This window comes from Lathyrus oleraceus, chromosome 6 (genome assembly GCF_024323335.1).
Source record: "Lathyrus oleraceus cultivar Zhongwan6 chromosome 6, CAAS_Psat_ZW6_1.0, whole genome shotgun sequence".
Taxonomy (NCBI): domain Eukaryota; kingdom Viridiplantae; phylum Streptophyta; class Magnoliopsida; order Fabales; family Fabaceae; genus Lathyrus; species Lathyrus oleraceus.
Window position 1 is genome coordinate 474,679,048 of NC_066584.1, and position 12,266 is coordinate 474,691,313.

The 12,266-nt window shown below is 35.6% G+C and overlaps 3 protein-coding genes across 3 annotated transcripts; 2 read left to right on the plus strand and 1 right to left on the minus strand.

Annotated features, from left to right (window-relative positions):
* LOC127097956 (uncharacterized) lies at positions 1-1,070 on the minus strand. Its single transcript, XM_051036454.1, has one exon. The coding sequence runs from the start codon at positions 705-707 to the stop codon at positions 195-197; it is 513 nt and encodes a 170-aa protein (XP_050892411.1). The 5' UTR covers positions 708-1,070; the 3' UTR covers positions 1-194.
* A 7,421-nt stretch (positions 1,071-8,491) lies between these two features.
* On the plus strand, positions 8,492-9,529 carry LOC127097957 (uncharacterized). The gene has a single exon (XM_051036455.1). The coding sequence runs from the start codon at positions 8,639-8,641 to the stop codon at positions 9,149-9,151; it is 513 nt and encodes a 170-aa protein (XP_050892412.1). The 5' UTR covers positions 8,492-8,638; the 3' UTR covers positions 9,152-9,529.
* Positions 9,530-9,812: 283 nt separating this feature from the next.
* Positions 9,813-10,700, plus strand: LOC127096328 (uncharacterized). The gene is made up of 2 exons (XM_051034913.1): positions 9,813-10,256; positions 10,458-10,700. The coding sequence occupies exons 1-2, from the start codon at positions 9,813-9,815 to the stop codon at positions 10,698-10,700; spliced, it is 687 nt and encodes a 228-aa protein (XP_050890870.1).
* The last annotated feature ends 1,566 nt before the right edge of the window (positions 10,701-12,266 follow it).

The window sequence follows — 12,266 nt, forward strand, 5'->3', positions numbered from 1 at the left end:
TGAATATAACGCGCAAACTTGTTCATTCCACAAATTAATTTTGTACATATCAATTATACTATAGCTTGCCACACCTACAACCTCACATAATTTTTTGAAGTGTATTGTATGAATTAACCCAATTAATTTCTATCTAACCTAACCAATTGTATTAACATCATCCAAGAAACATTGATAATAATAACCTAAACCTATCATCTTGAGGTAATTGGTTCTTCATTGATAGTGTCCAAAATAGGTTTCTTGGATCTGCAATAACTTAATCTATAACTAAATCCGGAATCCACTCCTTCCAAACTCAACCTCGGAACACTGTCGTTTTCATCATTCTCAACACCACCACCCGAACTCTCATCCGGTTGGACACGTGTCTTTCCGGCACGTAGCCGTTTCGCAGCAGAATTCGCCGCCAAAAAGAGCACCGCCATGTCAGCCCCCGTAACGACAGAGTTGAGTCTTCTCATAGGAAAAAATATGTAAACATTTCCGAATTCCAATTCTTCGTCTGCGGCGAGAGGAGAGAATCTGGTAGAAATGTGAAGAGAACTAGAATTGACTAAGAAATAGTTTGGATTCTCTAACATAAGCTCTGCAGCTTTCATGATTTCTCTAAATTGCTTCACTTCTCCAGTTGGAAGGATTACTCTGGTAGCTTTGGCGTTCCTCATCAATGGTGGTGCTATTGTGCATGAAATGTAATTTCCCATGAAGAAACCCTAATTTGATTCTGTTGGAATGAATAGTGTTGAAGAAAGAAAAGAAGGATGTTTGTAATTTGTTTTGAGTGTGGGAAGGAGAAGGAATGAGTGTTTTATATATAGTTATGGAATATAATATTGGATTAGAATAGTAGTTATATTGAAAGTGGGTATTGTAGTATTGTTTTGAATTTTATGAAATTGAAATGAAATTGGCATGTGCGCGTGTCAGTTTGAGATTTGTTGACCGGTATGAGTGTGCTGGAAAAGGAATTATAAAAGTTTGGAAATGCGCGTACTGTATGATAAGAGAAAATAGAGAGAAGGTGCAAATGCAATATTAGCAGCACAATTTGGGTATTTAATTTTATGGCTGTCATGCTTTTTCAAAGAAAACTTAATTCTTATGGCTGTCACACAGGGGCTGAAATTTCGTCGTAAGTGAATAAAATCCAAACGCATGTGGCCGCGTGGGACCAATCAATGTCTGCCTGTTTATACTTCAACAAGCCTCTGGATAACCACACCACCACCTCAGTTGTAATATATATTTTTGCACTTTGTTTTATTTTGCTTTATTTAATTTTTGAGTCACACTTATGTGTACTATTGCTATTAAATCATTCTCTTTGAAGTGACAATCAAGAGTATGCATGTTTTGGATTTCGATGATTTTGCTTAAACTAAGCTGAGTCATTGTAATTTTGAAAATTTAATAAAATTACAATGTTACTTGAGCTTAGTATTTTAAAACTCTTGACAATGATGAATTCAATTTAGATATTATTTACTCTATTTTTTTAAATAATTTAATGGTTGCAGTTTACTTTATTAAAGATAAATAAGTGAAATTTTATATATTTGAATCTGCATCTATGTGATATTCTTATACATAGTCTTAACAGAAAATTAATTATTCTATTTTAAAATGAATAATATTTAAAGTTTTTACATGCATGTTAATTAAGAACTGCAAGTAAAATTGTTTAAGGTATTTACATGCAGGTTAATTAAAGAGAACGGTAAAATTATTTAAGGTTTTTACATGCATGTTAATTAAAGAGTGCACAACGTCTTATTCCATGTTTTCTATGATTTGACGATGAGGCGGTACATTCTTTAGGGTGACATATGGTCGTCATCTTCTTTTGGGTGGGTTATCACTCTCATCAGGTCCTTTTACAAATATAACACTACAAGAGTCTTATTAGAGAAGTTCAACTAGACGTCTCGCCTGAGGAACCTAAAGTCTCATCAGATAGGTTCAACTTAAAACCTTTCTTGGGCGCCTTGACTTAGAGTCTCATCAGATAGACACCGCTGACGCATAGTCAATTGGGCATTTCTCCCCTTACCAAGTCTTTGTGTTTGAGGGACTATGTAGTGATATATTTGCGAAGGGCCCTCTTAGGCGCGGTGACCATATTTTTGACAAGGGCCGATAGAATCCTACTACGCACGAGGGAGACAACCTCGCCCGCGACACTCCCGCTCGTCTAATATAGAGAAACTTAGGAACTGACATGTCGTGGTCAGAGGTAATCCAGGAAAATAGTCAAGGGAAGTCTCCCTAGGAAATAGGGATCCAACGGTCCACTACCATGACTTGGTGGGCGATTGCTATTCTTGAGAAATATAAGACATACAAGTCATAAGGATAATCACAAGATACATTGAGCTAAACAACTGGCATAAGATGTGACAAAAAATTCAATCAAAAGAAATCAAAACAAAATAAAAGCAAATGAGAATATACACTGGACAGAACTCTGATGATCTTTAGCACCACCAATAAGAAACGAGCTAGAGCCATGGAAGAAGAACCATCATCAACATGACAACGTCCCCCAAAAAATATCTTAAAATTACAACCCCGTGAGAACATGTCCAAACTCTCTAAATTGATATTGGATCAAGCAAATAAAAAGGTTCGCTAGCCTGTTTAAAAAGTACAAAAGAAAGTCGGTGATCTGGCAAGATATCATTTCCAAGCTAGAGAAATATTAATATCTTATGTGTTGCATCGCTAAGAAGTTTTTTGTAAACATAAAATCATTCTAAGATTTCTAAATAGTACACACTACCAAATGGAAAATCATGGTAAACATCTCTCTGATCCTAGCCAAACCCTATAAAAAAAATATCTTAAAGAGCGGGATAATATCCCCTAGTAAGACAACTAAACTTCCAAGCCACCAAAATATCATGTACCATGGCTTCCCACCACATTACAAGTAACAAACAAAATAGAGACAAACTTATAGATACATCACAAAGCCTACACGAAGTATCACCAGAGTCCAAAATAACCCTTCTTTTAAACAATTTTTCTCTTGTTGAGCTCTTATCTTGGATGAGTTGCCAAGAGAAGCATATTACTCTTTAGGGAGCTCAACTGCTCCAAATAGTAGTCATGCTTTGGTCCAAAACTAATGGGGTGCATTGGTAATAGAATTCGCCTCAAATAAAGCACCATAGGCAGATGCAACAATTTTGTAACGAAAATGAAGTGTTATTGAACATGTATGTTTCTCAAAATGGTGAACATATTGTTCCATAACTCATAAGCATGAAAGAAACCAAGAGTACATTACAATATTTCACTTGATATTGTGGACTGTAACGACGATTGGAGCATTTGATCACGAGTTCTATGAGAGATTCACAAAATTCATCAATTTGTTAGTGAGATCTATATCGTTCAAGAATTTCACTAGAGTTCTAAAACATACAATGAATTCAGCGAGATTGTCAGATTAAAGAAGCTTGCATTAGCATACCATATCTTTCACCGCCTCTACCAAAAACTTCATTCATTGACAAGATGTCGGTTTTTATTCACAAATACATCGAACAAATCGTTAATGTTGAGGGTGACGGTAATTACGATTTTCGAGCTATTTCGACTTTCTCGATAAAGAATAAGATTATCACACACTTGTTTGCCATCAAATTATCCATGAGTTGAGGAACCATAAAGAATCATACACACGAATTTACAGAAAGAAAGAAAATTTTGATGCAATTTATGAGTCTCATGTTCCTTGCATTAGTGGACTAGCACCAGAGGAAAAATGAATGTGTTTCCCTGAAATGGATCATCTCATAGCAAGTGTGGATGATATAGTGTGTATTGATCTTACAAGATACATTTTTTTAAAAACTTTTTCCCCACTGCGGGTTGCCCCACCTCAAAATCCAAATGATTGTATTATGTGTACTGGGTGGCTTTAAAAATCACGGTACTTTGTTCAAGTTTATTTGAAATCGAGATTCCCTATACCACTTACATCAGTGGAGTAAACGACTCATTCAACAACAAAAGTCAAGACTTAACTTGACCAATATGTAGAAAGGATGCAAAAGTTCACCAAATTGAGCGACATTGAATGAGAATAAAATGCACAAGAGTCAAAAGGGGGGGGGGGGCACTCATACTTAGAGATTTAGCCGACGATAAATCTTTCGATTCATTTTAGATTTTCGTCATCAATTAATTTTATGTAATTGTGTATTAATATTGATGAAGTGTAATATATACAATTTCAAATATTTTAGTACATTTAGATATTTGCCAAAAAAGTGTCCATTTGCTAAACAAAACACACGGGTTTTGTTTTCTGTCTGGGTCAGGAGAGTTTTTGGAAAATCATCTCCAAAATAAGACAATAGGGTGGTACCAGAGATGCATCTCTAGAACCTCGACTGCTACAAGATAGAATTTTTTAGGTCCATTATTGTCTTCAACTTCTATAAATATATGCTCATATTTTTTATTTCATACAAATAGAAAATGTTGCAAATGAGCATCATCTGGTATTTCACAAATGTCTCCTATTTCAGTTTGACACCCGATCAAAAATTTAAGATCAATGAGTACATATCTTTTGTAGATCTGCAATACAAAGTATAGAATCTCCTACATTGCGGAGATAATAAAAAAATTGTGAAGCTTGAAAACTGTTCACCTTCAATTAACAACGAAGGCAAGATTGAGTTCAACAACTATAAGCTCAAGACAGTTGCAGATGTAAGGCTATACGGAATACATTTTTCCGCTTTGAAACGAATGTTCTGATCAAGATGGAAGCAAAAGTTTAAGATCGGTCAAAGATATTGTGAAGATGTTGAAGCGTCCATCTGGATATTGAAATGTAATGTCTGATTTTATGTTAACATCACCTATGTATTGTTAATTTTATGTTATGAATGGTAATTTTATTTTGTCAAAATACAACTTTTTGGTTTTCTGCTTTTGTTTTTATTTCGGTGTGCTACAGAGATGCACCTACATATATATTCTAAAGATGCGTCTCCATATCAAAATAAGTCACGCTCAGAATTGGCCTAGGCCGTGTGTGTTTGGGATGCATCCGAAGGTGCATATCGAAATCTAATGACATTTTTATATTTTCACGTAATGTCCTAGTAATATATTTTTTGTATTAAAAAAATCCCTTTTATTTGGACTTTCTCATATAGGGATTTTTTGATACTTATAGTTATTGTTGAAGGGTAATTCAGTATTTTATTATTTTTCCTACGTTGTATTATTATTTGTTTATATATAGTATTGTAGCTGTCAACAGTTGTATCCATTGAGTATTGTAGTGCAGTGTGTGCGCAACCATTTTCTATGTGTAATCGTTTTGGCATAATAGTGGAAGTTTGGTATTCTATTTTCTCTCTCTTTTTCCATCTTCATCTTCTTCATCTTGTGCACCAACAATTGTATGTAAAGCTACGATTCAGATCCACAGGGAAACACAAGTGAACGGTGAGGCGTTGTGTGGTTGATTTTGTTTCTTGAGTTCATGTTGAACTTTTGATCCGAATCGTAACAGAATCACATTTCTTGATTCTGCGTGATTGGGAAACACTAGTATTTGGTGAGATCCGAGTGTCTTACACAGGGTTGAGGATGAATGGAAACGATAATCTGAGTACTAAGCTTCTAGTGTTCAATGGGAAGAACTGGAATTGTTGGATGATTCAGATGCATGTGTTGTTTAGCGCTCAAGATGTTCTTGACCTCATCAACAACGGTTACGTTCAGGTTGCACTTCCAGAAAATGCAACAGATGCACAGAGAAATGCTCAGCATAATCTGATGAAGAAGGATCAGAAGGTGTTAATCTACATCCATTAGTGTGTGGATGCAAATGTGTTTGAGAAAATCGTTATTCGACGATGACGAAGGCTTCGTGGGACACACTAGTACGATGCTAAGGTGGTGATGCATCAGTGAAGAAGGTAAAGCTTTAGTCTCTACGTAAGTAGTATGAGAATCTCAACATGAAGAACAATGAGAGGTTACACGAGTACATCTCTACAGTGATTTTGATCACAAATGAGATGAAGTCGTGTGGAGAAACTCTCTTTGAAAAAAGTATCATTGAGAAGATACTTAGATATCTTACTCCTTAGTTTGATTACATTATGGTAGCAATTGAACATTCTAAGGATCTGAGCACCATGAGAATAGAAGAGTTGCAAAGCAGTCTAGAGGCACAAGAGTTGTGCCTGATTAAGAAAAAATTTGAAATGAAGGTAGAGCAGTAAGCTATAAAAGCAGCTTTTGGTAATAAATATTAGAAGCAATCTTGGTCAGAAGTCGAGAAGAGATCAGATGGTGTTTAAAAGTCAGAAACCTCAACTTCTGAAAGGAGGAAGAGTGCTCAGAAGGAGAAAGAGAAGTATGACAAGAGAAAAGTCCAGTGCTACTATTGCAATAGGTTTGACCACTTTGCTAATGATTGTTGGTCAAACAAGGAAATAAAGTCAGAAGAAGCAAACATAGCTAGAGGAGATTATCATGATGAACATGTGTTATTGATGGTTTATGAATCTGATGACGATGAACCCGTTCAATTGGCGATTTATGATTCTAAAGGAGACTCTGAATATGAGTCAGAAGATGACTATGAATCTGAAGTCGAGTCTGATTCCGAATATTAGTCAGAATCTGGAGGTTCTGAAGAAGAGTCAGAATCTGAGGGTTCTGAAAATGAGTCAGAGTCAAAAGATGACTCTAAAGCTAAAGATGAATCTGAATCAGAAGATGATTTTGAAGGTGACTCTGACTCTGAATGTGAGTCTAATTGTGAAAGTGAATCTAATTTTGATCCAAATTCTGATGGTGATTCAGACTCAGGTGGAGATCCAAACTCTGAGAATATTCCAGACTCTGAAGGTGGTCATGCCTCTGAAGGTTGTACTTATGGGGTTTCAGCATCTGATATTGTTCCAGCGTCTGAAGAAGATTCTGAACAAGTCCACATGCCACAAAGAATCATACAAATACCAATAAGATTTGCAGAGTTTGACCTATTGCAAGATACTGAAGTAGACTCTGAGGGAGAAGTTGTTCAGTGTTCCATGTTAGTAGACTCTAAACCAGTGAGAATTGAAGAAGCTCTCAAGAAGAAAGTTTGGTTGAAGACCATGAAAGAAGAACTTGAGCTTCTAAAGAAATTCGAGTTGCTGAATTGTAAGGCTGATGTCACACCGTCAGAAAAAATTACAAATTCTATTCTGATTCTGAAGGTGATGATGTATATGCCACAACTTTCAAGCAGTTGGTTGGATCTCTGAGGTAATTGTGTAATACCAGACTTGACATTTGCTATGCAACTGAAATGGTTAGTAGGTTCATGAGTAAACTAAAGTGGTCTCATTATCAAGCTACTGTCAGGATTCTGAGGCATATTAAGGGGACTTTGAAGTATGGAGTTTTATTCCCTTTTGGTGAAAAGGCTAATTTAGAGCTGATGTGTTACTCAGACTCTGATTGATGTGTAGACAGAATTTACAGAAGAAGTACTTCTGGATATTTGTTTAAGTATCTGGGAGATCTTATTTCTTGGTGTTCCAAGAAGCAACCAGTTGTTGCTTTGTCAACCTGGGAAGCTGAATATATTGCACGTGATGTGGTTGCATGTCATGTTGTTTGGCTTTTGAATTTACTGCAAGATTTGAAGATCAAGATAATCAAGCCTCTAAAGCTGATGATTGATAACAAGTATGCAATCAATATTGTCAAGAACTCAATACTGCATGGTAGAAGCAAGCATATTGAGACTAAATATCATTTTCTGAGAAGTCGGTTTCAGAACAGAGTGCTAGAAGATATGCAGTGTAACACCCATAAGCAATTGGCAGATATTCTGACGAAAGCGGTCAAGACCGATCAATTTCTCCACTTAAGGGATGAAATTGGTATTATTAATTTTGATTAGTAAAATCATAAATTAAGAGATGATGTTGAAGGATAATTCAGTATTTTAGTAATTCGTCTCCATGTCATTATTATTTGTGTATATATAGTACTGTAGTTATCAACAGTTTCTCTTCTCTTTTGTTTCATCTTTATCTTCTTCATCTTGTACATCTTTTTATTTATATATTTAATTATTTGTTTTTAAAAAAAATACACAAAAAAATTAAAATTAAAATTTATATATCATTCACATTCAGCGAGGAGTTGGTGGTAATCTAGCCTAGTTTAAGTATAAACAGGCAGACATGGATCGGTCCCACGCGGCCACAGGCGTTTGGATTTTTTTATTGACGACGAAATTTCAGCATCAGTGTGACAACCATAAAATTTAAGTAACTAAATAATATTCCCACTAACTAACATTGCATTTGCACCTTCTCTCCATTTTCTCTTGCTAATTTTTTTCCAGCACACTCATACCGGTCAACAAATCTCAAACTGACACACGCACATGCCAATTTCATTTCAATTTCATAAAATACAAAACAATACTACAATACCCACTTTCAATATAACTACTATTCTAATCCAATATTATATTCCATAAAACTATATATAAAACTCATTCCTTCTCCTTCCAACACTCAAAACAAATTACAAACATCCTTCTTTTCTTTCTTCAACACTATTCATTCCAACGGAATCGAATTAGGGTTTCTTCATGGGAAATTACGTTTCATGCACTTTAGCACCACCATTGATGAGGAACGCCAAAGCTACAAGAGTAATCCTTCCAACCGGAGAAGTCAAGCAATTTAGAGAAATCATGAAAGCTGCGGAGCTTATGTTAGAGAATCCAAACTATTTCTTAGTCAATTCTCGTTCTCTTCGCATTTCTACAAGATTCTCTCCTCTTGTTGCAGACGAAGAACTGGAATTCGGAAGTGTTTATATATTCTTTCCAATGAGAAGACTCAACTCTGTCGTTACGGGGGCTGACATGGCGGTGCTCTTTCTGGCGGCAAATTCTGCTGCGAAACGGTTACGTGCCGGAAAGACACGTGTCCAACCGGACGAGAGTTCGCGTGGTGGTGTTAATAATGATGAAAACGACTGTGTTCCGAGATTGAGTTTAGAAGGAGTAGAGTCAGGATTTAGTTATAGATTAAGTTATTGTAGATCAAAGAAACCTATTCTGGACACTATCAATGAAGAACCAATTACCTCAAGATGAAGGAATTAATCCGGCGCGTCCTTATCTACACACGATGAAGTTGACAAGACCAGAAACGTAAATCACCTGCCAAAACTAATGTTAACTGAAAATTTCAATGCTACAAGTAAAACAAGACAGTACCCAGTAAGGAGGAAATCAAACGATTGAGGAGAAAAAGTGAATCACAAATAATTCCCTAAAGAACTTGAAGCGATAAAAAATGATAATATTAGGGGATATTTTATGAGTGTCATGTCAACATGCTAGGGACAAAAAAAAAACAAAGGGAAACTCTTAGTGTTGAGTGAGTGAGAGATTGGTTGCTAAGCAAAATGGTAGAAATTGTATATGCTCTGTATATGCGGAAATGTGACAAAAGATTTTATTTATATTAAATCTTGCATCTACTCTGTATAATTCTGCGCTATTAAGGTTCAATCGATTTGCTATACTGTTGGGCTTAGGCAAGGCAGAGTGAGGGGACGAATTTAGTGTTAAATGGTATATGTGTTTTGTGGAAGGGTTCTAATCCGTAGGTGGAAGATTGTCTGCCAATGTGTTAGATAGCGACTTATCATATCAGTGTCCTATCTAGATTAAAGGAACTGAACAGAACTATGGTCCAAAACCTTCAAATTTTTCAATTGTTGGTTGGATCATAAAGATTTGTCACCCTTTTATGAAAGGAATTTGGAAAGCAGCTAATAATCAGGGCAAAGTTGCATTCGTGTTAAAAGAAAAGTCGAAGGTTTTGAAGGAAAATTCAAAGAGTTGGAATAAAGAGGTGTTTGACATCCTAAATTTACAAGTGGCAGAAGCTGTAAAGTCTCTCAACTACTTAGACCATCAGGCAGCAGCAAATATTGTGGTTTCAAGTTCTAGCAGTTTGGAAGAAGTCGGAGTCAAAGCATCTAGCAAAGTTTGGGAAGCAATGTACAACAAAGAGAGTATTCTTAGACAAAAATTTAGGCTTATGTGGATTAGAGAAGGGGATTCCAACTCTAAGTGCTTTTATAAATTTATGAAGAGGTATAGTAGGAACTGCATATTGAGTATTAAGATTGATAAGGGAAGACTTGACCAAGTGAAGGAGATAAAAGAAAAACCAGATTTAATTTTTAAAGTAAATTTAAAAAGCATCCTTGGAGAAAACCTATCTTGAAAGGAGTAACTTTCAATCATATGAGTTTAGAAGAGAGGAATGATCTTGAGACTCCTTTATTGTTTGATGAATTAAGAGAAGTAATTTGGAGAGGTAGGACAAAAGCCCCGGCCTAAATGGCTTTAACATAAGATTCTTCAATCTTATTGGGAGTTTTTAAAGGATGACCTTTTAAGGTTTGTGAGTGAATTCCATATGATTGCAAAGGTTCCAAAAACTATAATTGCTTCATTCTTGACTTTGATTCCTAAGAAGGATAACTCTCAAGCCCTTGTTGAGTACATGCCCATTAGTCTTACTAATAGCTTATATAGAATTCTTGCTAAGATCCAAGCTACTAGGTTTAAAAAGGTCAAATATGATTTAATCTTTAAATATCAATCTGCTTTCATGGCTCAGAGATAGATGTTGAATGGTATAGTGGTTCTGAATGAGATAATGGGTGGTGCTAAGAGGTTTAAGAAGAAGTGTCCTCTTGTAAAGGTTGACTTTCAAAAAGGCTTATGACACAATGTCTTGGGATTACCTTAGATTCATTATGAGGAGGATGGGGTTTGGTAACATTTGGATTAGATGGTTTGAAGCTCTGATTTTCTCTAGTTCAATGTCAATGCTTGTGAATAAGAGTCTCACTTCTGATTTTAAGGTTGAGAGGGGTTTGCGTCAAGGAGATCCTTTGTCTCCATTCCTCTTCCTGATGGTAATTGAAGGTCTTGCAAGGCTTTTCCAAAATGCCACTTCCCTAAGAGAATTCCTTTGTTTCAAATTCAACGAGGATTTATATTTTGAGCTCCTTCCATTCGCATATAACATAGCAATTATTTGTGATGGCTCTTTGGATAACGTATGAATGTCAAAGCACCTCTAAGGGATTTTGAATTATCTTTAGGGTTGTGTATCAAAAATAATTTTATGATCTTAATATTTTGAATTATCTTCATATTTGAAAAGAAACGTCAACTAGATCAAATGGGACAATGTTTGTAGAGCAAAGCACGAGGGTGGACTTAGAGTAAAACATTGTGAAAGATTTAACTTGCCCATCTTAAGCAAATGGATTTGGAAACTCTTTTTAGATCGTGAAGCTATATGGTCTGCCTTGCTTCAATACATTTATGGCAACATTCATGACTTGATCTTGATCCCTGCAAGTTCTAAGAAAGATAACAAAGAATCCCTCTGGTGGAAGGATGTGAAGAGTGCTTGTTGGGGTGCTTTGGAGGGTCAAATTGGTTTAATAGACATCTATTTGATTGCTGTAGATCAGTTCTGTAAAATTGCAAATATGGGATTAGAGATCGGGTCTGATTGGAACTGGACCATTAAGCTTGCAAAGGATAGCCTCAATGAAAATAGTCTTCTCAATATGCGAATTACAGGAGCTTTTGCTTCAGGTTCATCAAAGCCAATGTTTTGTGACAAATCTGTGTGGGGGAGGGACAAACATTGATTCTCTGTAAAAAGCAACTATCAAATATTGTCTGATTTTTTTATGCAGGAACTTATGTTATTAGTTACATTGTGAAAGGCCTGATAAAAGTGTGGAAAGCCAAAGTTCCATGTAAGATCCATCTCTATCTAGATTTCCTACCGAAGAATCCTGCAATACACATAATCTCACTTAATTCATTGAATGTCCAAGAACTCTGATGAACTTCTAAACGATACGGATAACACATCGATAAATTTTGTGTATCTCTCGTAAAGATCTCCTAATAAATGTGAGGTATTTTTCTCCCCGCAAATACACTTGTTTGCGAGATATTTCTCTTCATGCACAATTATCTCGCAAGATACCATATTTTTGACATGTAAGACTATAAGTAGAAATATGGTTAAATCCTCTCGAATGTGCAGGAGAAAATATAGCATTTACAAAATTAAATTCTCTAATTTACAACAAGAGGTGATAGGCCTGATATCTACAAATAAAGAAGAATAAATATGACATAAATGATTAGCACATTCGTT

Coding starts and splice junctions, on each gene's coding strand:
- LOC127097957 (XM_051036455.1), top strand. CDS start 8,639: ATGGGAAATTACGTTTCATGCACTTTAGCACCACCATTGATGAGGAAC.
- LOC127096328 (XM_051034913.1), top strand. CDS start 9,813: ATGAAAGGAATTTGGAAAGCAGCTAATAATCAGGGCAAAGTTGCATTC. Junction 10,257..10,457: donor AACCAGATTTAATTTTTAAA/GTAAATTTAAAA, acceptor GAGTTTTTAAAG/GATGACCTTTTAAGGTTTGT.
- LOC127097956 (XM_051036454.1), bottom strand. CDS start 707: ATGGGAAATTACATTTCATGCACAATAGCACCACCATTGATGAGGAAC.